This window comes from Elephas maximus, chromosome 25, assembly GCF_024166365.1.
Source record: "Elephas maximus indicus isolate mEleMax1 chromosome 25, mEleMax1 primary haplotype, whole genome shotgun sequence".
Taxonomy (NCBI): Eukaryota; Metazoa; Chordata; class Mammalia; order Proboscidea; family Elephantidae; genus Elephas; species Elephas maximus.
In genome coordinates, this window is record NC_064843.1 from 39,190,382 (window position 1) to 39,217,013 (window position 26,632).

Below are 26,632 nucleotides of genomic sequence, written 5' to 3' on the forward strand. Positions count from 1 at the left end.
AGTGTGGTCAACATACCTGCACCCCACCTCAGAGCTGCTTGGCCAGAATCTTTGCAGATGGGGTTTGAGAACCTGGGCATCCCAGGGTAATCTCAGGAACATAAAGTTTGGAGAGGCACAGGGCCAGCTGATTGGTGGACTGTGAAAGGGTGAGACTGGCCTGATTTGGTTGAGCTCAGGATATGAATTCATTCATTCATTATCCACTCATTCATTTAATAAGCATGTATTGAGCCGTATTGAGCCCAGAAGACCCTCAAGTACAGCTGTGAACAAGACAAACATGGTTCCTGCTCCCTTGTCATGGTCTAGTGGGAAGACAGTCACTAAATAAGCAAGCAAATAAATGAATACCTAATAGTGTCAGGTTATGATTAATACTTTGCAGAAAAGAAAACAAGGTAAGGGGTTAAAGAGTAGAGGAAGTTATTTTCAATGAGGTGGTCAGAGAAGATGTCTGAGGCTGGTGGGTGAGGGAAGGAGTCATTTAAATGAAGAAGCAAATCATGCAGATGTTTGGGGGAAAAGCAGTGCAGACAGAGAGAGCAGTACATGCAAAGGCCTAGAGAACTAAACATGTGGAAGAACATACACAGTAGGAAGCTACTGCAACAGTCCAGGTGTGAAATGCTGGAGAATCAGACCAGGGTGGAGGCAGTGGAGTTGGTGGGAAGTGGCCAGACTCAGAATATATTTTGAGGGTAGAGATGACTTGCTTCGCTGTTAGATCAGATGTGGGTGTGACAGAAGGGAAGGGAGGCAAGGCTATTGCAGCCAGGAGCGCAGGGGTTGAGGAGATAGTTGAAGGAGATGAGGTCCAAGAGGGAAGTGGCTGGGAGCAGACCATACGTAGGTCCCTGCAGACCATGAGGAGGTCTTTACTTTTCCTTTGAATGTTATGGAACTTTGAGAGGCTTTTGAGCAGAGAGGGGACATGATCTTGAGTTCTAACAGACTCTTTCAGGCTGTGGAGAAGATAACAGACTGTAGGGGGTCAGGGATGGAGGAGGGCACTTCAGAGGCTGATGCAGTCATCCAGTGAGAGATGATGGTGGCTTAGACCAGGGTGCTGACTGGAAGGGAAATCTAAATTTATTTTAATAAAAACTGTAAGAGGATTTCAAGAAAATTATTGAGTAAATAATGGTGGTGAAAATCATGAAGGTGGTAGAGAAATGATTGAAATTTGAGAAGCTCCGGTAGTGAATCAAAGGTCCCTGGGTGGTATAAACTGCTAGCTCGACTGCTAACTGAAAGGCTGGCTGTTGGAACCTACTCAGCGCGGCTGGGAAAGAAAGGTTTGGCGGTCTGCTTCCGTAAAGGTTACAGCCAAGAAAACTCTAAGAAGCAGTTCTACAGTGTAACACATGGGGTCGCCATGAGTAGGTATGACTCCAGCGTAGTCATAGGACAGGTAGTAGTAGCAGCAGGTAGTGGATCAGGATAGAGGTCAGCAGTTGTGCTCTTTGGGGGAAGGGGCTTCAAATCTTTGAGTAGTTTTGTCATCTGCAAAACGGGGACAATAATGGAACATATCTCATAGAGTTGTTGAGAGGATGACGTAAAGGTTTTTGGCACAGGATCTAGCACACAACATACGCTTACTAAACGCTATCCTAGGAGCCAGACTGCTGTCTCTCCCACTCACTGAAGGGCCGTGTCACCCTAGTCAAATCACCGCTCCGTGGGTATCACTAACACCAATATCGTAGGCTTGGGTCATAAAGATTAAATAAATGAACACAAGTGAGGCATTTAGAATACGGCACGCAGCAAGCACTTCTTAACTGTCAACTATTATCATGACTATATTTTAGGCATATTTCCTTACCTCATTGATTAACAGCTCGGCTGCTAACCAAAAGGTCGGCAGTTAACCCACCGGCCGCAACGCTCCTTGGAGAAACCCTACGAGGTAATTCTACTCTGTCCTATGAGTCGCTATCAGTCAACTCGTCGGCAACAGGTTTGTTTTTTTTGTCAGTTTCTCCCTTTTGCGGATGAAAAGTCTGTGGCTCTTTGTAAAGGATTCTCATCACACGGACCCAACGCCCTGAGAGTAACGATCCAGTCCGCTGCGGGCGAGATGGGGATTCCAGTTTTGAAGGGCCGCGCCTCCAGCCGCCAGCCCAGTCCGGAGGTCGCCGGAGGAACCTTAAAGCGTGGCGCTCTAGTTTCCAGCCGGGACCGCGCAAGGGCGCCCGCGCGACGACGTACTTCCGACGGCCCCGCCCCTTCCCCGGACAGCTCCATTTTGGCCGTAGGTGGAGATTGAGCTAGAGCGAGCGGAGCAGAGAAGTGTGGAGTCGTCTGTTTTCGGAGTGCTGCTCCGGCTCACCACACTCTCGCCCTTCTTTCTCCCGCCCGCAGAAGCTGCGGGCAACCATGGCGGGCTTGGAGGTGCTGTTCGCGTCGGCGGCGCCGGCCATCACCTGCGCGCAGGACGCGCTCGTCTGCTTCCTGCACTGGGAAGTGGTGACGCACGGCTACTACGGCCTGGGTGCCGGCGACCAGGTACGATGCGGAGCCTGGGGGGAGGGAGGTGCTGTCTTCTTCTCAGACCCAGAGGACCGGAGGCCGGTCCAGAGCGCCTGCTGTCCCCGCCCTCAAGTCCGAGGCCTGGGGCTCAGGACACCGTTGGCATAGCCTGCGGTTCACGGAAGTGCCCACCTGCCCCAGCCCACGCCGGAGCACCTCACAGCACAGCTGGCACAACATGCTTTGTAAACTCAAGGACAGAAGCTCCCATCAGCACAGCCTGGCAGTCTCCCCAGGCCACGGTTGTGTGGACCTGGCACCGGGACTGGCTGTTGCTCCCTGAGCACAGCTCACCTACCTGAACTTCGCCCAGCTTCTTACCATACAAGCTTAGGGGAGCAGAATCTGCACACATACACCCTCATACTGTTCTCGAGCCTCCAACAGACACCCAGATCCGCGCACGGGTATGGAGATCAGAGCTTTGACCTTAACACAGCCCCAGCCCAGAATCTCGTCTTCATTCCTCAGCGTGGGTCCGGGGAGCTCCCCTGCTCTTCACTGAACGGCCTAGTTCAGACCTCACCGCTGAGTGCACACATACACCGTGGGTGTGAGGGCCAGGTAATGTTCCCTCCCCAGAGCTGTCCTACAGGGCCGGCCACTCTTGTTGCCCACTGACCCTCTGCCCACCCCAGCGCTAAGTCTGCCTGTCCTCTGGGAGATGGGTGTTTGGATTGCATACCGACTCTAGTGTATTTTTGCTCCGCTCCGTCTCGTGGGATGGTATCTACTTTTTCTTCTTAAGTGGCATGGAGGCTCAGGTTACACTTGTCCTCTACGGACTTCTGCTGAGTCTGCTTTCATTCACAGTAGAAGTTACTTGGAGAGGCGTCTTCTCTGTTAGTTTATTTAAGAGGGGGTTTAATTTTCTGGGTTGGGGCCAGCAGACTGCTCAGAGGGCCAGTGTTTGCCAAGCTCAGAGCATGTTTGTGTTCCCTCTTCAGATACCTCCTGCTCCCCACCCTTGTGGGGGCGATAAGAGAGGGGAAGGTCCTGAGAGAGTGTGTGTGACTGTATCATTTCTTGATAATTAAATAGAAAGCTAAGTGGTCTACTTTTTTGTTTGGTTTTGTCTACTCTGGTACAAGTTGTGTACACAAAACTTAATTAGTAGAGCAGCGCAGCCATTGCTTCAACAAAAGTCCAGTATTGGAATTTCTCACTTGAAGTCAGCACCTCATAAGAGCTTTATTAGCAGTGTCAAGTGGTTTAAGTGGCAGGGGATAGAGATTTATAGACTTAAATTAGGGAATTTTATTTTCTGTTATGGGAATGTAAAGATTATGATGAAAGAGGGAAAATGCCTCCATGTGCATTGCTTTGGGTGCATTCGGCCCGGAGGCGCTGGACTGAACCCATTGCCACTGATAACTGGTTCCAGCCCCCAGGATTTTGCCAAAGGGGACACTACCGTTACTCTCTTTGGGCCAGCCTGGTGGACCTGGCAGGGAATAGCTCCCCTCCAGACTTAGCCTAGTCAGCCAGAAGCTCTGAATTCCAAAGCCAGATGCACCTCACTTGCTGTGACCTTGGACAATTCTCAGCCTTAGATTTTTCATCCCAGGGAGTTAAACTACATGACCATGCACTTTGGCTACTTTCCAACCTTCGCATTCTGGGAGGTCTGATATTTGATGTCAGGGCCTAGAGGGTGGTTAAATGCTGTGTTTGGCTAGATATCTCCAGAGCCATTCCCTCTCAGTTGCACCTGTTTCCCCGTGTTGGGGCAGCCCAGGCCGGAACATGGGTTCCAGTGTAGTGAGAGGTTATCAGCCTCTCCCAGCCTCAGGATTATCTCTTCCTCTGGAAGCCAGAGGTGATGGGGTGGTGAGCAGACCAAATTATCTATATTTCAAGAGAGAGTTCTGGTGGATTGAGTGATGTACGTGTGAAGATGTAATATAAACCAAAGGGCCCTCGACAGAACAAAGACAAACCATGTTATTAAATTTCTGGGTCCCAGAGTAAACCCTGAATCTCCAACAGTAAACATGTTACCGGGGCCCTGGTGGCACAGTAATTAAGAGCTTGGATGCTAACCAAAAGGTCGGCAGTTCAAATCTACCAGCCACTCCTTGGAAACCCTATGGGGCAATTCTGCTCTGTCCTGTAGGGTCGCTCTGAGTCGGAATCGACACCACCGCAACTGACAACAACGAACATGTTACAGGAAGTCTGCTGAGGGGGTGGGGCGGGTGTCGACTTTCTCCCTTCGCTGAGGGGTTTGGTAAGTTTCCCTTTGGTTTTGTGGCTCTCATTTCTGTACCTCAGGCCTGCGAGTTTCCTTGTCGTCCAGCCAGATTTTAAACCCTGCCGGCTGTGACTGCCTAATGCTTCGCGCAGTGAGTCCCTGAGCACCAGGGGTGCCCAAGAGGAGAAACTCGAAGTTCGCGTTTCCTGCCCTCCCGTGGCCCTTGGCCTGTGGCATAAGGCCTGGCTTTGCTGGCCCTTGGCTTTTCCCTTCGTCCTTTATCTCTGATGCCACTCTACCCCCCGCCCATGGACACCCGTACATGGACACAGGTCTCCCCAGGTCCGCTGCTCCGTGTCTAGCTATATAAATGTCCATCCCTGAAAAAAATACGTAGTCTGTTCTGTGTTTGTTGTTTTATACAGATGATGCTAGGCTGTCAACCTTGATTTTTCTGAACTTGTCTGTAAATTATATATTTTACCTTTACCTACAACGGTACACAGATAGATCCAGATCATTCCTTCGGACTGTGATGTATCCCACTGTAAACATATTTTGCATTTTACCCCCACCTGGATGCTCCGGGCAGTGCTGTGCATCGGTGCACAGGTTTCTTCCAGGAGTGGAGATTGAAGTGATAATATCAGTCCAGCGGCTCTGACCTGGTATCTCATTGTTATAACTTGGGCTTCTCTGATTGCTGATAAAATTGAACAACGCTTTGTATAGTTATTAGCCACTTAATCTTTTGTTCGTATCTTTTGCCAGCTTTTCACGTGGGTTCCCAATTTTTTATTGTTTATTTTCCAGGCAGTCTCTTTATGTGCCGGATATTACTTTTTCATTTGTAACCATGGCAAATGTGTCTTCCTAGCCTACGGCCTGCCTGTTGACTTTGTGGTATCTGTTGTTGAACAGAAGCTTTGAATTATGAGCAATCTCAAAGGCTTCATATTTTTTCTTTTGTGGAGCTTGTTTAAGAAATCCCACCTGGAAATCATTCTGTTAGCTTTTACATTTGAGTTTTCCCTGTAGAACTGTTTCTCAAACTTTAGTGTGTAAAAGAAAAGCCTTAGAATTATTTTAAAAAGAGGCAAAAGAAAGCAAGACACTGCAACTGACAATAAAATGCATTTTACACCTACCAGGTTGGCAAAAAAGCAGCAGCTGGCATGAGCAATGTTGCTGACGGTGTACAGCGACAGGGGCTCTTTGACATTGCTGTTTGGGAGTGTAAGTCAGCACTTTTTTGGAAAACAATCTGACTTTATCTAACATTGTCAGGCTGGGGTGTGCCATAAAACCATGACCCTGGCCCTACAAACCGAGGAACCAAATCCCGTGAAGTGTTTGGTTGTACATACACAGCCTCAGCAGCTACTCCTTTTTTGTTGTTGATGTGAGTGTATCTATCGCACAACTTTTGTCAGTTCGACTCTTTACAGGTGTACAACTTGTTGACAGCGCTTACAATAACTGTGCAACCCTACCCTTAATCAGTGAGATTTTTCAATCCCCCTTAGCCCCCCTTTTTCTCCTCCTTCCCACCCCTGGTAACCACTAATAAACTTTGGTCTCTGTGCATTTGCCCTTTCTTATCTTTTTATGTAAGTGAGGTCATACAATATTTGTCCTTTTGTGATTGGCTTTATTTAGCTCAGCCTAATGTCTTCAGGCTCCATCCATGCTGCAGCATGTATCAAGACTTCATTTCTCCTGCTGGCTGAGTAGTATTCCATTGTATGCATGTACCGCATTTTGCTTATCCATTCATCTGTTGATGGGCATTTATGTTTCCACCTTTTGGCTATTGTGAATAGTGCTGCAGTGAACATTAGTGTACAGGTCTTTTTTTCATCCTCTGCTTTCAAGTCTTTTGGGTATATTCCCAGGAGTGGAATTGCTGGGTAATGTGGTAGTTCTGTTTTTCAAGGAACCGCCACACTGTTTTCCACAGCAGCTGTACCATTTTGCATTCCTACCAGCAGTTGATAAGGACTCTAATTTCCCCACATCCTCACCAACATTTGTTATTTTTTTGTTGTTGTTTTTTAATCTTAGCCGTCCTGCACCAAAAAAAGCCAAACCCGCTGCTATTGAGTCGATTCCAACTCATAGTGACCCTACAGGACAGAGTAGAACTACCCCATAGGGTTTCCATGGAGTGGCTGGTGGATTCAAACTGCTGAACTTTTGGCTAACAAAAACTTAACCACTCTGCCACCAGGGCCCAGCTTAGCCATCCTAAAAAAAAAAAAAAAAATTTCCTATTGGGAGTGAAATGGCACCTCCTTGTGGTTTGGGTTTGCATCTCTCTGATGGCAGTGATGCTGAGCATCTTTTCATGTGTTGGGTGGCCATTTGAATGTCTTCTTTGGGAAAATGTCTACTCAAGTCCTTCGCCCATTTTATAGTTGGGTTATTTGTCTTTTTATTGTGAAACTGTGAAAGTTTTATATGTATATATATATATTGGTTATTAGATTCTTATAGGCTATACGGTTTCTGAAGATATTCTCCCAAAAGGTAGCTTCTCAGTTTCTCGGTCAAGCCTTTTGATGAACAAAAGTTTTAATTTTTATGAGATTCCATTTATTTATTTTGTCTTTTGCTGTTTGTACTTTTGTTACTAGACAATCAGTTGTTAAAAGGTAGGACTGACAGCATTGCCCCTGCATTTTTTAAAGAATTTTATGGTTTTAGTTTGCACATTTTAGGTCCTTAAATCATTTTAAATTTGCTTTTGCATATGGTGTGAGGCATGGGTCCTGTTTCATTTTTCTGCACATGGATATCAATTTTCCCAGCACCATTTGTTGAAGAGATTCTTCTTTCCTCATTGAATGGACTTAGCACGCTTGTTAAAATCAGTTCACCTAGATGTGTGGTTTCATTTCTGTACTCAATTCAGTTTCACTGGTCTATGTTTCTATTGTTACACAAGTACCAGGCTGTTCTGGTTACTGTAGCTGTATAGTATGTTTTAAAATCAAGAAGTGTTAGCCTTCTTACTTTGTTCTTCTTTTTCAACATTGCTGTAGCTTATTCGGGGCCTCTTGCCATTTCATATAAAGTTGAGGATCGGTTTTCCTATTTCTGTAAAAAAAAAAAAAAGACTGTTGAAATTTTGATCAGGATTGCATTGAATCTATAAATTGCTCTGAGTACTGCTGACATCTTAACAATATTAAGTCTTCCAAGCAGTGAACATGGAACCTCTTTCCATCTATTTAGGTCTTGTTTAATCTTTTCCAGCAGTATTTTATATTTTTCAATTGTTTAAGTCCTTCACATCCCTGGTTAGATTTACTCCTAGATATTTTATTCTCTTAGATGCTATTGTAAATGAAATTATTTCCCTAATTTCCCTTTCAGATTTCTCATTGCTGGTGTATGGGAACCTAACTGATTTTTGTTTGTTGACCTTATACCCTGCAATTTTGTTACATTTCTCTATTAGCTCTAGAAGTTTTCTTGTGGACTCTTTGGAATTTTCTTTAGATAGGATGCATATCATCCATGAATACAGTTAATCTCACGTCTTCTTTTCCAATCTGACCGGTCCTGAGCCATCCTTACAATCGTTGCTATGCTTGAGCCCATCGTTGCAGCCACTGTGTCAATCCACCTCACTGGGGTTCTTCCTCTTTTCCGCTGACCCTGTACTTTGCCAAGCATGATGTCCTTCTCCAGGGCCTGATCCCTCCTGATAGCATGTCCAAAGTATGTAAGACGCAGTCTCACCATCCTTGCGTCTAAGGAGCACTCTGGTTGTACTTCTTACAAGACAGATTTGTTCGTTCTTTTGGCAGTCCATGGTATATTCAGTATTCTTCACCAGCACCACAGTTCAAAGGCGTCAGTTCTTCTTCGGTCTTCCTTATTCATTGTCCAGCTTTCACATGCGTATGATGCTATTGAAAATACCATGGCTTGGGTCAGGCGTGCCTTAGTCTTCAGGGTGCCCCGTTCTTCATATAGTCCAGCTTCAGGGATTATTTGCTCAGCATACAGATTGAATAGGTGTGGTGAAAGGATACAACCCTGAAGCACACCTTTTCTGACTTTAAACCACTCAGTATCCCCTTGTTCTGTGGGAACAACTGCCTCTTGCTCTGTGTAAAGGTTTCTCATGAGTACAATTAAGTGTTCTGGAATTCCCATTCTTTGCAATGTTATCCATAATTCGTTGTGATCCACACAGTCAAATGCCTTTGCATACGTAGTCAGTAAAACACAGGTAAACATCCTTCTGGTATTCTCTGCTTTCAGCCAGGATGCATCTGACATCAGCAATGATATCCCTGGTTCCACGTCCTCTTCTGAATCCGGCCTGAATTTCTGGTAGTTCCCTGTTGATATACTGCTGCAGCCCTTTTTGGATGATCCTCAGCAAAATTTTACTTGTGTGTGATATTAATGATGATGTTCTATAATTACCACATTCGGTTGGATCACCTTTCTTGGGAATAGGCATAAATATGGATCTCTTCCAGTCAGTTGGCCAGGATCTCTTCCAGTCAGTTGGCCAGGATCTCTTCCAGTCAGTTGGCCAGGAAGCTGTCTTCCATATTTCTTGGCGTAGACAAGTGAGCATCTCCAGTGCTGCATCTGTTTGTTGAAACATCTCAGTTGATATTCCATCAATTCCTGGAGCCTTGTTTTTCGTCAGTGCCTTCAGAGCAGCTTGGACATCTTCGTTCAGTACCATCGGTTCCTGATCATATGCTACCTCTTGCAATAGTTGAACGTCGACTAATTCTCTTTGGTATAATGACTCTGTGTATTCCTTCCATCTTCTTTTGATGCTTCCTGTGTCATTTAATATTTTCCCCATAGAATCCTTCACTATTGCAACTCGAGGGTTGAATTTTTTCTTCAGTTCTTTCAGCTTGAGAAATGCTGAGCGTGTTCTTCCCTTTCGGTTTTCTATCTCCAGCTCTTTGCACACGTCATTATAATACTTTACTTTGTCTTCTCAAGCCACCCTTTGAAATCTTCTGTTCAGTTCTTTTACTTCATCGTTTCTTCCTTTTACTTTAGCCACTCAGTGTTCGCGAGCAAGTCTCAGAGTCTCCTCTTATGTCCATCTTGGTCTTTTCTTTCTTTCCTGTCTTTTCAATGACCTCTTGCTTTGTTCATGTATGATGTCCTTGATGTCATTCCACAACTCCTCTGGGCATCCATCACTAGTGTTCAATGCATCAAATCTACTCTGTAGATGGCTTCTAAATTCAGGTGGATAGACTCAAGGTTGTATTTTGGTTCTAGTGGACTTGCTCTGATTTTCTTCAGTTTCAGCTTGAACGTACATATGAGCCGTTGATGGTCTGTTCCACCGTCAGCCCCTGGCCTTGTTCTGACTGATGATATTGAGCTTTTCCACCGTCTCTTTCCACAGATATAGTCAGTTTGATTCCTGTGTGTTCCATCTGGCGAGGTCCATGTCTGTAGTCGCCATTTATGTTGGTGTAAAGGTATTTGCAATGAAGAAATCATTAGTCTTGCAAAATTCTATCATTCGATCTCCGGCATTGTTTCTATCACCAAGGCCATATTTTCCAACTACCAGTTCTTCTTTGTTTCCAACTTTAGCATTCCAGTCACCAGTAATTATCAATGCATCCTGATTGCACATTCAATCAATTTCAGACTGCAGCAGCTTGATAAAAATCTTCAGTTTCTTCATCTTTGGCCTTAGTGGTTGGTGAGTAAATTTTTAACAATAGTCATATTAACTGGTCTTCCTTGTAGGCATATGGATATCATCCTATCACTGACAACGTTGTATTTCAGGATAGATCTTGAAATGTTCTTTCTGACAATGAATGTAACCCCATTTCTCTTCAAGTTATCATTCCCAGCATAGTAGAATATATGATTATCCAATTCAAAATGGCCAATACCTTTCCATTTCAGCCCATTAATGTCTAGGATATCAATGTTTATGCATTCTATTTCATTTTTGATACTTTTATTTCTTTTTTCTTATTGCTCTGGCTAGGACTTCTAACGCAGCATTGAATAGAAGTGGAGAGAGCCAGCAACCTTGTCTTGTTCTCTGTTTCCAGGGGAAAGCTGTCAGTCTTTCTCCATTAAGTGTAATATTAGCTGTTGGCTTTTCATATATGCCCTGAGTCATACTGAGGAATTTCCCTTCTATTCCCATTTTCTTTAGAGTTTTCATCAAGAAAGGGTGTTGGATTTTATCAAATGCTTTTTCTGCATCCACAGAGATGATCCCGTTGATTCTCTTCCTTTGTTTTGTCGATGTGGTGTATTATGTTGATTGATAATTTATTCTAGCATTCCTGGAATAAAACCTATGTGGTCATGGTGTATGACTTTTTTAATATGCTGTTAGATTCTCTTTGCTAATATTTTGTTGAGGCTTTTTGCATCTATATTCATAAAAGGTAATGGCTTGTAGTTTTCTTGGGGTGTCTTTGTCTGGTTTTGGTAATAGGGTTATGTTTTGTTCATGGAATGAATTAGGGCGTAGTCCTTCCTTCTCTATCTTTTGTATGAGTTCAGACAGTATTGGTGTGAATTCTTCCCTAAATATTTGGTAAAATTCCCCCTGTGAAGCCGTCTGGCCCAGGACTTTTTTTTGTTTGTTGACCTTGTACCCTGCAGTTTTGCTGAATTCCTCTATTAGCTCTAGAAGTTTTCTCGTGGACTCTTTGGGATTTTCTGTATGTATGATCACTAATTCAATCTCATCATCTGTTATGAGTCTGTTGAGTAGAATCTGTATTTTGAAAAAATACTTGGTGATCCTGTCACAGATGGCCCAAAGTCCAAACTTAAAAAGCAATGCCTTAGGATTTCGCAGTATTCCTTGAGATGATTGACTTATTCTTGGCACAGGGACAGAGGGGAGATGATTATAAAACAAAGGCTGCAGATTTTCGAAAGGTTATGGTGTTGTATCATGAAGGCAGTTGGATATGGAGAAGAAAGCAGTATACCAGGAGTCCATGGGCCTGGGTCCCAGACTTCTAACTTGCTGTGTGACCTTGGACAGGTCACATCTTTTGACCTCCATGACCTCATCCTGTGAAGTGAGGAGGTGGGATTAGATTATCTGTAAGGTTCTTTATAGCTCTGTGTTCTGAGATCATGGTCTGCCTCCTCTCAACCCTGGGTTTCTTCTCAGCCAGGTCCCAATGATAAGAAATCAGAACTGCTGCCAGCTGGGTGGAACAACAATAAAGACCTATACGTCCTCCGATATGAGTCTAAGGATAATTCCAGAAAGCTGCTTGTGAAGGCTGTCACTGTAGAGAACAGCATGATCATCAATGTGCTGGTGAGTCTCCGGAACACGTGGGGCCTGCTGATGGGAGTGGATACTGGGATGGCCCTTTAGGCACCTGTGTCACAGTACAAATCAAGAGCCTTAAATGTTTGCGGACCTTTACCCATGATCCCACTTTTGGAACTTTATCCTGAGGCGAGAATTCCAAAATGCAGAAAAGGTTTGTGCACAAAGATGTTCATCACCTGGTATTATAAAAGCAGAGGCTGTCCCTGGGTGGTGCAAATTGTTAACACCCTTGGCTCCTAACCAAAAGGTTGGAAGTTCAAGTCTACCCAGAGGCATCTTGGAAGAAAGGCCTGGTTATCCACTTCTGAAAAATCAGCCATTGAAAGCCCTATGGCACACAGTTCAACTCTGGTACACAGGTGGGTTTGCCGTGAGCCGGGGGGACTCAGTGGCAGCCAGTGGTGATGGTGTACATCCACAGGGGAATGATCGGGTTAATTCAGGTTAATCATTCAGTGATAGCGTAGAAGAAAGCTGATTGTAGCCCCAGTAGGGAGCACTGCTGGTGCAATGGTTAAGTGCTTGGCTGCTAACGGAAAGATCACTGGTTTGAACCCATCAGCTGCTCTGTGGGAGAAAGAAATGGCAGTCTGCCTCCTTAAAGATGACAGCCTTGGAAACCCTGTGGGGCAGTTCTACTCTGTCCCTGTAGAGCTGCTATGAGTCGGAGTCCATTCAATGGCAATGGTTCATTTTGTGGCCCCAGTGGCCCACTTATAGTTCCTTAGATAAGCCAAGCTCTTTGCTGCCTTAGAGCCTTTGCTTTCCTCTGCCTGGAACGATCTTCTTCCACCATCTGCCACCTCTTCACAGATACACACCCTCCGCCATTCCTTTAGCCTGGCCATTTCCCTATTATTCTTCACTTCCTCAAAAAGTTTAGTCCTGACTACCCACTACCACCCACCAAAAGAAGCTGAATTTTGACTCTTTACACCATCATTTTATTTTCCTCTCTGATACTTATCACAACTTGTAATTCTGCACTTACTTGTGTTTGGTTTAATGTCTGTCTTTTGCCACTGGACTATAAATGCTATGAGGGCAGTGACTTTGTTCTGTCGAGTTTTGTCTCAGTTGTCTGTGTATATTCATTTAAAGTATCATGCTGTATGTGTTTTACTGCACCTTAACTTTTCCCACTCAGTAGGTTTTGGAGGTCTTTACGTGGGACTGCATATAGATGTACCTGATTCATTTTAACTGCTATGTGGTGTTCTGTAATATGAGTATGCTGTAATTTATTTATCCTTCCCCCTTTTAATGAACATTTAGATCTTGTATGAAACAGGGTTCTTAGTTGCAAACAGCAGAATCCCCTCAGGTTAGTGTAAGTAGAAAGCATTTATTAAAAGAACTGGAATAGTTCAATAAATTGTTGGAAGGGCTAGAGAAACAAGTTCAAGTGTAGGTTTCCAGGAACAGTGGCCTAAACCATGCCGTGGAAGCTGCTGCTGCTGTCATCACCCCCAAGCATTACTACTGGCTAACATTGCCAGGCCTGGTGCCTGTTCTTCTCAGCCGCTAATGCTGTGGCCCCTGCCACTCTGCTGCTGCCCTCATTAGCAAGTTGTCTGCCCCTTGCTGGGCCTGTTTCTCCATGTTGCTCGCCTCCAAATTGAGGTTGTGCATCCATTTGACACCTCAGTTAACATACCAGGGTTGAGCTGGGAAGTAGATTTTCTTGCCTCTGCCTTGAAAAGACTGTTCCTACGTCAGAGGTGCCCGAAGCATTAGATAGGGATTTCATTTACTACAGACAGTCCTGTCTGTGTCTCTTCGTGCACCGGTGTATTTCTTTAAGTTGGAAACATAATTGTTGTTCTTCTCTCTCTCCCTCCTTCGCCCACCCATTAGTCCAGAAATGCCCGCAGTCTCATTTTTTTTTTTCCCCATTTTTCCAGGAATGTGGTTCACAGCAGGTGGCAGACTTGACTTTGAACTTGGAGGATTATATCGATGGAGAACACCTGGGTGATTTCCACAGGTACTTCCAAATGCTGTCTTTTCCCTGGGGAAAAGGAGAGGGAGCCAGTGGCAAGATACAGGAAATGGAGCGGAGGTGTCCAGAGAAGTGAGGAAGGCTAGCAGGAGGGTCTTCACCCCTAGGCACAGTCACGTCTCAACTCTTTCCTATTTTTAATGTATTTGAAGAAAAAACTCACATAAGAAATCCCACACAAGATAAAATGGTGCAGACGAATCCACAAGAGCTGCAGTGGGTACAGAGTAGGTGGGGCCGGGCCAGCAGGTTCAGGCGGGGTGGGCTTCTGGGTTCAGGCGGGGTGGGCTTCTGGGTTCAGTCGGGGTGGGCTTCTGGGTTCAGTCGGGGTGGGCTTCTGGGTTCAGTCGGGGTGGGCTTCTGGGTTCAGTCGGGGTGGGCTTCTGGAAGGAGGTATGCCTCCTCAGGTCCCCACTCCACCCTCAGCTTTTTATTTGGAAAATTTCAACTCCACAGAAAAGATGAGTTGCAAGAATAGTACGGTGAACACCCATATACTCATCACCTAGACTCACCAGTTTTTAATATTTTGCCACATTAGCTTCATCTTCCTGTATGTTTTTTTTCTTTTCGAACCATTTCAGAGTTAGTTGTAGACTTTGTGAACCTTCACCCCTAAATATTTTTGCATGTATCACCTTGTTTTTACAAGGGCATCTGCCTACATAACCCTAACCCAGTTATCACACTCAGGAAATTTAGCGTTGATACAGTAATATCATTTCGTACACAGTCCATGTTCAGATTTAAGACTCCAGGTCAGTTGTTTTGCAGAATGTCAGTTGTTTCCTCATGATTGAACTTACCAGATGGTTCCCTCATCGTTTGATTCAGCTTGCACATTTTCCACAAGAACACTGTATAGGTGAGGCTGTGAGATTCTCGGCGTTTTACATCAGGCTTGTGGTGTCTGTCCTTATTGTTGATGTTGTTGGCTAAGACGGTCTGCCAGGTTTCTCTGTAGTAAAGGCACCTGTTTTCCTTTGTGTTTAATAAGTAATCTATGGGGTTATACTTGGAAACTACGTGAATATTCTGTTTCCTAACGGTTTTTCACCCTATAGTTTTAGCGTTTATTGATGATTCTTGCCTGAATCAGTTATTACTGTGGTGGTTAGAAAAGAGTGATTTTCTGTTTTTATCATTCTTTCTATATTTATTAGTTAGCATTCTTTTCTAAAAAAGAGCTTCCTATTCTCGCCTTTCCTCTTTACTTTTAATTTTTTAAATATCTACATGGGCTGTGGATTCTTTTTTATTCAATGTTAAAATCAATTCCTGTCATTTTGAATGCTCACGCTGTCCCAGAGCTGACCAATGGGAGCCCCTTGAAGCTGACTCCTGTGTCCTTTTGACATGTCCCATCATTCTTTGAGCATTTTAGAATTTCCTGGCAGAATAAGATGTTGTCCTTTGGCATGCCCCAGCCCTGGAATTACATTTTGCTTTGCTTGCCCCAGCCCTGGAATCAGTTATGTCTCTAAGGACCTGTGATTTCTGTTAGTGAGGAATAGTATTTAGAAACCCAGATCCAGGCTCTGGGTGACACTAAGGTGTCATTGCTTCTAGGCCCTTTCAGTGGACAGAGCTTGGAAGCTTTTTTCCTTAAATCACGAGTTTCTACTGATACCTCTGATTCTAATTTAACACCACCGAATTCTTCTCTTACATCCCCTTTTTCTTGTGGTGAGAACCTTGATTCCTGAAAGCGTCAATATATTTACTCATTTGCTTCATCCTGAAATACAAGTAGTTTCTGAAACCCTACATTGTATCTTGTACGTACCAAGAACAAACTTATTAAGTAAAGTTCCAGATGTGATTTCTTTCCGGTCCTTTTTGTCTTTTGACTGTGTCCCACTGAGAATGTATGTAAGTTAGAGTGTTATGTTCAAAAGGTGCTTAGCTTAATGCTTGTTTTTTTCAGCAGTGTAGCTAACTTACCTGTTTGATATATAGTTAGATTAATTTATTTCCACTTTATTCCATTCTGGGGGAGGTTGTGCCCATTGTCACTGACCTCCTTAGCTTTTAGAGGAAGCCTGGCATCACCATAAATTCACAGTCACCAACTCAGAACTGCCCAGAAACTTGTTGCATGTCTCTAATCAGCTAGCTTTCCAAAGCAACAGCCATTCTGATCGTACCCACTGTGCTCACACGTTTTCAGACCACCCACCTCCCTCATTCTGCCCACACTTCTTTAACTCCTCCCCCTTCCACACAGCCTGAAATCCTCATCAGGGTTCTTCCCTCACCGCTTACAGATTCTCCCCGGCTGGTGTGCCCGCTTCTGTGGCTTCTGTTAACAGAAGGACTTATTTGGTGAGTTTCCTCCTGGGTATCTCTAGCCCATACTTGTTGTCTGAACTCTAGACCCTAGTGTTAATTCCTGCATGTCATCACGTGGAGGTGTAACAGCCACATCAAACTTGGTATATCCAAAATCCAGCCCTGTTCTTTCCCCCTAAACCCACTCCTTTTCTTGTGTTACAGTCACAGCAAAAGGGTCCACCGTTCCCCAGCTGTTCAGGCCAGAAGCCTGGGTCATCACTGATGTTGCTGTGCTCACCCTCACCCCCATGTTCAGTTCATTGTCAAGTCCTCTTTCTCCCGTCTCCTAAGTTATTTCTCAAGTTTGACATTCCCCATCACCTCCACCCCAGTACAAGCCAGGTCTTCTCGCCTGGAGCAACTGCACCAGCACCGTCATTGGTCCCCCTGCTTCCACTGCTGCTCACCACCCTCAACTGATTCCCCACATAGTAGTCAGGCCAGTCTTTTTAAAACATGGATCAGTCATGGTTAAAACCTTTCCTTGTTGAAAACCCTTCAGTGAATGTTTTCACTGGTAGGATAAAGAATAGAATTCTTAATGAGGCTTAAAGGTTCCGTTTCCACCCCTCCAACCTAGTCCTAGGGAGCCCTGGTGATACAGTGGTTAAAGTGCTTGACTGCTAACTGAAAGGTCCAGCTCTTAGTAAACACGCAAGAAAAAAAATCTGATTGCCAGGAATCATCCCCGTGGAGACTGAGGCTCTGAGAGCTGGAGTGTGGATCTCCCTCCTGTTCATAAGGCCCACCCTTGCCCCTCTCCCTCACAGCCAGCAGTGCTGGGTCCTCATCACCTTCCTTCCTCTGGCCCTCATGGCATGTCTCACCTGCTCTAGGAATTCTTGCCACTCGGTGAACAAACTGGTTTGCTAAGGAATGCAAGTGTAACCTTGCTTTGTTCCTTTCTGCCATGCATCTTCTGTGTCAGGCAACATGTGACAAGTTGTCTTTTGCCACTACCAAAGTGGCAGTTGCTCTACCAAGACTTTGAACCTACCTGCAGGCAGTTTTGAAGCAGGTCTGATTTCTACAAGGAAACACTTAGCTAGGGAGATAAGAGATCTTCTGACGCTGTCACGCGCAGCTCATTTGAAAGGACAGAGCAGTTAGACTTATCCTCTCCACCTGGCTTGGCCAGGGAAGCAGCAGGGTCCTCAAAGGTCTATGTTCTAAGTAAGAACCTGATGTGTGTAGGGATGTTTGGGTCACAGGCCCTGAGATCTTCCAAGCCATTGTTGGTGTTAACACTTTTTAATCATGGAACTCTTCTTCAAGCACAGTGTTCTTTAGGGTTGGTATGTTAGTGGAGTTGTCCTGGTGGAAAAGATCAGGCAGGAAGTGGAGGTCCCTGTGCCCTCTCCACTTGGCTTTCTCTCATGCCCTCCATGGGCCCCCTTCTATGCTAGAGAAACCCTGAAACCACTGCTAGTTTAATATTCTGTATTTTATGGTTATAAAATAAATACACTTTTTAATTAAACTTTTTTATTTTGGGATACTTGTAGACTAACATTCACTGTCAAAAGCAATAGATCCTTTGCACCCTTTACATAGTTTACCCCAATGGTAACGTCTTATAAAACTGTACTGCGATATCACAGCCAGGATATTGACATAGGTACAGAGACGATGATACAGAACATCTTCACCACCACAGGGTCCCTCCTGATGCCCTTTTATGTGGTCATGCCCGCCTCCCCTGCCCTGTCCCTAAGCCCTGGCAACCACCAATCTGTTCTCTGTTGTACAAATGTTCATTTTAAAAACATTATGTAAGTGGAATCATAATGTATGTTACCTTTTGGGATTGCTTTTTCTCACTCAGCATAATACCCTTGTGATCCATTCAGGTTGCCGTGTACATCAATAGCTGCTCCTCTTTACTGCTGAGTAATATTTCACGGTAAGGGTGTACCACAGTTTGTTTAACCATTCACCCGCTAAAGGACGTCTGGGTTGTTTCCAGCTTTTGTCTGTTACAAATAAAGCTGCTATGAACACTCATGTATAGATTTTTGTGTGAACGTAGCTTTTTGTTTCTCTGGGATCAATGGCCAATGATAATTGCATATTTAGTTTTATAAAAAAATTACGAAGTTTTCTAGAGTGCTTGTACATTTCACATTTCCACCAGCAGTGTCCAAGTAATCCAGGTCCTCCCCATCCTCACCAGCATTTGACGTCGCCACTGTTTCCTATTTTAGTTATTTTTTATTCTGATAGGTGGATAGTGATATCTCATTGTGACTTTAATTTGCATTTCTCTAATGACTGTTGACATTGAACATCTTTTTATGTGCTTATTTGCCATCTGTATATCCTCTTTGGCAAAATGTGTGTTCGTGCCTTTTGCCCATTTTCTAATTGTATTATTTGTTTTTTTTTTACTGTTGTGTTTTTGAGAGTTCTTTGTTTATTCTGGGAACAAGTCCTTTGTTGGATATGTGGTTTGCAGATGTTTTCTTCCAACCTTTAGCGTGTCTTCTCATTCTCTCAACAGGAATTCTCACAAAGCAAAAGTTTATCTCTTTTTGCCTTTGTGGGTCATGCTCTCTGTGTCGTTGCCTATCCCTAGATCTCAAAGATTTTCTGTTTTTTTCCTCAAATGTTTTATAGTATTATGGTTTACACTTAAATCTGTGATGTATTTTTAATTTTTATATAAGGTATGAGGTTTAGGTTGAGATTCAGTTTTTTTGTTTGTTTTTGGTTCTGTTGTGCGTAGGGTCACTTTGAGTAAAACCGACTGGACATCACTTAACAACAACAACAACATGGATATCAAGTTGCTCCAACTCCATTTATTCTTCACTCATTGACTTGCTTTTGCAACTTTGTCAAAAACAAGTTATCCATATGCGTGTGGGTCTATTTCTAGATTCTTTATCTTACTCCATTGGTATGTGTGTCTATCCCTCCGCTAGTATCACCCTGTATTGATTATATAGCTTTGTAATAAAACCAAACTCATTGCCATCCAGTTGATTCTGACTCATAGCGACCCTGTAGGACAGAGTAGAACTACCCCACAGGGTTTCCAAGGAGCAGCTCGTGTATTCGAATTGCTGACCTTTTGGTTAGCAGCCGAGCTCTTAACCACTGAGCCACCAGGGCTTCAGCTATATAATAGGCCTTATTATCTAGTACAGTGACTCCTCTCACTTTGTTCTTCTTTGTCCAGATAGTTGTAGCTATTCTTGAATCTGTGCCTTTCCACATAAATTTTAGAATTAACTTGTCTGTGTCTCTACAAACCTTGTTAGGATTTCGATAGGAGGCGCCCTGATGTTGTAGTGGTTAAAGCGCTCGGCTGCTAACTGAAAGGCCGGTGGTTCGAGCCCACCAGCTGCTCCATGGGAGAAAGATGTGGCAGTCTACTTCTGGAAGGATATACAGCCTTGGAAATCCCATGGGACTGTTCTACTCTGTCCTGTGCGATCACTGTTGAGTTGAAATTGACTCAAAGCAGCGAGTTTGGTTTAGTTTTCGGTTTGAGTTAAACGTATAGATCAGCTTGGGCAGTATTGATACCTTTACCGTATTGAGTCTTCTAATCCATGAACACAGTATGCCTTTCCATGTATTTGACTTCTCTCATTATCATTTTATAATTCTCAGTATACAGATATTGCATATGTTTTAAGTTTATACCTAGTATTTCTTTTTTTGTTTTATGGAGTGGTTATAAATGGTACTGTTTTTAGTTTGGGTCTTCAAATGTCCATCGTTAGGATGTAGAAATGCGGTAACTTTTTGTCTGTTGATCTTGTGTCCTGTCACCTTGCCAAACTCAAGATGTTCTAAGAGGGTTTTTTTGTAGATTTCTTGGAAATTTCAAGGTATACAGTCATGCCATCTGCAAATAGGGACAGGTTTATTCCTTCCTTTCCAACCTGTGTGCCTATTATCCCCACCCCCTCTTACTGTAGAGGCTGGAACGTCCAGTCTTAGGTTCAGTAAGAATGGTGTGAGAGAACCTCCTTGCCTTATTCATCGCGGAGTATGTTTTAGCTGTAGGTTTCTTGTAGATGCTCTTTATCGATCTGAGGAAATTCCCGTCTACCCTAGTTGACTGAGAGTTTTTATTATGAATGGGTATGGGATTTTGTCAGACGCTTTTTCTTCATCAGTTGATAGGATCATGTGATTTTTCGTTTTAGCTTCTGGATTTGGTGGAGCACGTTGATCTGTGAATGCTGGATTGGCTTTGCATACCCGGAACGAATCCTGCTCGGTCACGGTGTCCAGTTCTCATACGTCGTCACGTTCAGTTTGCTGATATTTTGTTGAGGGTTTTTGTGCCTTAAGTGCATGAGAGACACCGGTCTGTAGTTTGTTTTTGTTTTTTGTACTGTCTGTCTACTTTTGGTATCAGGGCAATACTGGTCTCATAAAGTCCATTGGGAAGTGTGCCCTCCTTTTCTGCTTTCTGGACGTGATTGTGTAAAATTGGTGCCAATTCTTCTTTAAGTGTTTGGTAGAATTCTCCAGGGCCTGGAGACTTCCTTTTTTGGTGTTTAAATATGCATTCAGTTACTTTAATAGGGCTATTCAGATTATCTGTTTCATTTTGGCTGAATTGTGGTAATCTATGATTTTTGAAGAGCAGATCTAAGTTGTTGAATTTATGACTGTAAAGTTGTTTGTAGTGTTCCCTTATTATAGTTTCGAAGACTGGAGAATTTGTTGTAATAATTGCCTGTTTCATTCCCGATACTGATAATTTGTGTCTTCTGTTTATGTTTATCAGTCATGCTAGAGGTTTGTCAATTTTACACATTTTGTGAAAACCCTGGCTTTTAATTTTCTCTGTATTCCTCTTTTGAATTTCATCTCTTACCTTCATGGAACCCTGATGGCAAAGTGGTTACGCATTCAGCTGCTAACCAAAAGGCCAGCGGTTCAGATCCACCAGCCACTCCTTGGATACTCTACAGAGCAGTTCTACTCTGTCCTGTTGGGTTGCTATGAGTTGGAATTGACTCGACAGCAACGGTTTTTTTTTTTTTTTAATCTTCAATATTTCCTTACTTCTGGCTTGCTTAGAGTTTAATTTGCCCTTCTTTTTCTAGGTACTTGTTATCAGACTTTGGATTATTAATTCGAGATCTTTCCTCTTTTCTAAAGTAAGCATTTAGTGCTATAGATTTCCCTTTCAGCACTGCTTTAGCTGCATCCCACATATTTTAATATGTTGTCTTTTCATTTTCGTTCAGTTATATATATTTTTTTATTTGAGACTTTCTGTTTTATTCATGTGTTGTTTAATTTCTGTGTGTTTAGAGATTTCCTGTTGTATCTGTTACTGATTTCTAATTTAATTCCATTTGATCAGAGAACATATTCCATCTGATTTCAGTTTTTTAAAATTTGAGAAATTTTGTTTTATGGGCGAGGATATGGCTTATTTTGAACCACCAATTGTTTAGGAACCTAGAGGCGTGCCCACTCCCTGTTCCCTCAGCCTGTCTCAGCATCTCAGCTGAAGCTCTCATTGGTTTTCTCTCATAGGCAGAGAAACGAGGTTCTGGCAGGATGGGGTAGGAGGTCGGGGCAGCCTTCTGAGAGCCTCTGAGTTAGTGACAGAACTGGGCCTTGGGTTCCCAGAGCCTTGCCTCCCTGGACCAGGAACCTGGTTTATCCCCCATAATGGACCCTTCCCATGACACGTGATGAACACACAATGAGGCTGAGGGCGGGGTGGGTGGGACGGGGTGGAGACAGATGCTAGCCAGTCCAGGCCCTATGCCCCTGCACCCTCAGCTCTTTCTAATGGGGTGGTAAGTGAGGAGGGGCAACTCAGATGCCTAAGAAGCTTAGGCCTAAACTTCGGAGACAACGCCGGGCTATCGCCCCCCTCACCCAGGTCCGCCGGACGGCCCGTTCGCACCCTTGCCAACAGGCCAAGCGCAACACCAAGAGCTGTCGGGGTGGCCGCCGCCGGCGGAATACTGTGCATAAGGTTGCCAGCCAGCTGCAAACAGCTGACACCTCATCTGCCTCCTGCAGGACCTACAAGAACAGTGAGGAGCTTCGGTCTCGTATCGTATCTGGAATCATTACACCTATCCATGACTTGTGGGACAAGGCCAGTGTGAGCAGTCCTCACCGGGAGTTCCCCCCTGCCACTGCCAGAGAGGTGGACCCACTTCGGATCCCTCCCCACCACCCGCACACCAGCCGGCAGCCTCCCTGGTAAGTACAGAGCCCCCAGCAGGCAACCCATGCTTCTGTAGGACCATTTCAGTCATCCCCATGGTGACACTTGACCTCATGTGTCCACAGCCAAGTCGGCAGAGGCAGGTATATGGAGGTAGAAATGAAGACAAGTGGAACAGTGAGTTCTTGCACTGCTGCCAGTCCCCCTAACTACCTTGTATCTTAAGGCTGCCTCCCTCCTTTGTAGGGGCCACACGGGGCCCCTGAGTCTGCCCAGGGTCATTACCTTTGGAGCTTGTGTAGTAGTCTAGGGTTTCTGTCCAAGTGATTAGTTGTTAATCATTCCAGAGCTCTTTGTGCAGAGAACCATAGATCAAGCTTTTTGGGAAAATGCAAAGATGTGGAAGTATAGTAAAACCTGCGAAAGCTGGAACCCATGTAAGGCAGAAACCTGTCAGAGAAGGAAAACTCAAGTATTTCCCACTAAAATGAGCAATAGAAAATAGGAAAACTGCACCCTTTCAAAGGAGGAAAACTTGCAAGACCCTGAAAAACAAGATGGGCCTGTCGAGTTCTGGCCCATATAGTTTCACTATACTTTCCGGGAGGGGCTGCAGTCCCAGTCTCTTGCCCATCTCTCTGCAGTTTAGTCCCCTGACCTCTCTTGACAACGTCACAGCTTTTCCAAAACAGCATGGTGTGAGTGAGTCACTTCCAAGGTCTTTGCGGATTCTGATGGCAGCATTTAGGACTGAGAATTTGCTCTGAGGGAGGAGACAAGGACCAGGGAGATTTTGTCTATAGCTGAGATAGCACTTAGCTCACAATGTGGTAGTCATGGTGGGCTTGGTGAGATGGAGGTGGAAGGAGGTTCACCAGGACACTGCCTGGCACATAGTAATCACTCAAATATTAGCTGCTATTGTTCTTTTCTTCTGGTATGCAGTTATATACCTTTGATTAGTTAAAAAACCCACTGCCGTTGAGTCGATTCCGACTCATAGCGACCCTATAGGACAGAGTAGAACTGCCCCAATACACCTTTGATTAGTTAAATGGGAAATCAATTATTAAAAAACCTAGTGAAAAAAACTAGGTGGTAAGTCTATTTTTTTTTAAGTCTATTAGGCAAAACCTTAAAAATAATAGGTCTCAGCGGGAGTGTGGAGAATAATGTTAAGCAGTTGAAAAGACTGTCTGATCTAACCTTATTTTACAGAAGGGAACAGAGGCAGAGGTAAGATGACCTACCTAAGGTCATCAGCCAAAATAGAGGCAGAGCCAGGGATAGGGTCCAGATGTCCTTACTCCCAGCACGGTGTGCTGGCTGTGATCAATCTAGAATCTGGTGGTAAGATTTAAGAGTAAGCCCTGGATAGGAATCGAGCTGGAAGAGATTTTGAGACTTTAAGTACGGAGTAATTCTCAGCTCTCTCAGACTCACTGCCCCCACTTTAAAACAAATAGCCTGTGAAATCTCTTTTACTGTCTTAAAATGGAATTCATAGATAATCTAACTTACCTAATGCACAATTTCAAAAGAAATTGGTATGAAGTCCTGACTATGAGAAAGAGTAATTAATAATAAAAAAAAAAAAATACATATTTAAACATGGAAATGCCTGGGCATGGTTACACTGGAAAACATAGTCAGACATTTGTGCCTGTATGTGGAGTTATCTTAGATTCCACAATAACAAAAGCTGGCAGATGCAGGTGTGTTGTATTGGCAACTCAAATACCACAAAACTGTGTTGCTATTACTAACATGATTTTTCTGAAATGGTATACAGCTCTTAGGAATATTGTGAACAGTGTTACTTCAGTTACACCATAGTGCATTCCTGGAAAATTGTGTTTCTATTAAAACAGTATAAAAGATGCTTAGCATTCATACATAAAGGGGCCTTAGACTCAGGTAATTTTCGTAGGCTCATGAATATCTAATAGGACATGTGAAAGTTTTGTGATATACAGGTTGTTTCTTCATCATGTGGGACTCCTGTGAATTGCAGTGTCCAGCATCTCTGGTTTCTGCCTATTAAATGCCAGGAGTCTCCCACCACCACTGTGACAAGCAAAAATGTCCCCAGGGCTTCTAGATTGGCCTGGAGGTGCTGCCACCCTAATTGGGAATCATAGACTTGGAGGTGACAGTAGTGAAGGTAGAAATCCTAGCCTTGGAAGAAGTGAAAGAATCAGAAAATAACCATGTTGCAACTCCTGCTGAAATAGTGTACCTAGGCGCAAAGTTCAGTGGTTGCTAAAACCATTAGGTAAAAGGTTACTGGGAACTTTATAATGTGTAGATCAGACTGATAACACCTGAACCCACTGATCAGTCAGTCTTAACACTAAAAGTGGGACAATTAGACCTTAAGTGTCTCCTCATGTGATGCAATAGCATGCTCACAGCAACCTGAATCCAGACCTAACTCAGTTTAAAGGAAGTGTGAGGGCTATAAGAATAAGTTAAACAGATCCATAAAGATACAGTAGTCAAACCTGGAGAACGGAAAAAATTTTACAGGACAAATTGACCTTGTGTTTTTCATTAAATAAGTGGCATAAGATAAAAATGGGAAACGGGTTGTTACAGATTTAAAGAGACTTAAGAGTCACGTTTGCTAAATACCATATTGAATCTTGCTTCACAAAAACTAATTTTTGAAAATGATTTTGAGACATTTGGGGAAATTTGGACACAGACCAGGTATTATATAACATTTGGAATTACTGATAATTTTGTTAGGTGAGATAATTGAATTCTGATTATGTTTTTTTAAAAAGCAGCCTTTATCTATTAGATATGTGTTGAAGCATTAAGGATAAAATGATATGTCTGGGATTTTCTTTTAAATAATTTCCTCCCCACGGAAGGGTAGGAAAGTATGAGGGGTAGTGGAAATAGTGAAATAAAAATGGTAGAATATTAATAATCATTGAAGCTGTTGGACAGGTACATGGGAGTTCATTATATTTCTCTTCTTACTATTTTTGTGTAATGGGAAATTTCCTTAGTAATGAGTTTTTTGTTAATACCAGTCTTTCACAAACTTTCTCAAAATATGGAAGAGAGATCACCCAATGAGGGCGATATTACTGATATTAAAACCAGAAACATAACAAGAAAACTACAGACCTATATTCCTTAGGAATGTAGATATAAAAATCCTCCACAAAACATAGAAAACTGAATCCAGAAACATATAAAAAGGATTACACACCATGGCCAAGTGAAATTTATACCAGGAATTATTGGTAAAACATCTGAAAATCAATATAGTATACCATACTAAATGAATAAAGGAGAAAAAACACATGATACCTCAGACAAAAAAAAAGCATTTGACAAAATTCCACACCTTTTCATGATTAAAAATAAAATCAACCATACACAGAAAAGAACTTCTCAACCCAATAAAAAGCATCTACAAAAAAAAACCCCACAGCTCCCCTTGTACTTAATGGAGAAAAACAGAAAACTTTTCCTCTAAGGTTAGATACAACACAAGGGTAATCGTTCTTGCCACTTCTATTCAAATTGTACTTTAGGTTCTAGCCAGGGCAGTCAGTCAAGAAAAAGAAATAAAAGGCATCCAAGTTGGAAAGTAAAAGGTAAAACAGTCTGTACTTGTAGATGGCATGAGATTTTGTATATGGAAAATCCTAAGGAATACTCTAAAAAAGTAGAACCAATAAATGAGTTCAGTAATGTGATAGGATACAAGAGCAATAAACAGAAATTAGTTCTATTTTTATATACTAGCAATGAACGACATGAAAATGAAATTAAGGAAGTGATACCCGTTATAATAACCCCTCCAGATTACTTAGGAATAAATTTAACAAAAGAAACACAAGATTTATACACTGAAGATGGCAAAACATCATTGAAAGAAATTAAAGAATATCTAAATAAATGGAAAAACATCCTGTCTTCATGAATTTTAAGACTTAATATTGGCAATACTTCTCAAATTCATCTACATATTCAGTGCAACCCCTATCAAAATCTCAGCTTTCTTTTATAGATGTTGACAAGCTGATCCTAAAATTCACGTGGAAATGC

The 26,632-nt window shown here is 43.2% G+C and overlaps 1 protein-coding gene across 1 annotated transcript in view; it reads left to right on the top strand.

Annotated features, from left to right (window-relative positions):
• Positions 1-2,235: 2,235 nt before the first annotated feature.
• PSMF1 (proteasome inhibitor subunit 1) overlaps positions 2,236-26,632 on the top strand; it is a 45,877-nt gene continuing 21,480 nt past the window's right edge. The window contains exons 1-4 of the mRNA XM_049869101.1: positions 2,236-2,514; positions 11,895-12,047; positions 13,970-14,052; positions 22,411-22,596. Of these exons, the coding sequence (XP_049725058.1) occupies positions 2,386-2,514; positions 11,895-12,047; positions 13,970-14,052; positions 22,411-22,596 (551 nt within the window). The 5' untranslated portion in view covers positions 2,236-2,385. The remainder of the gene's footprint in view (positions 2,515-11,894; positions 12,048-13,969; positions 14,053-22,410; positions 22,597-26,632) is intronic.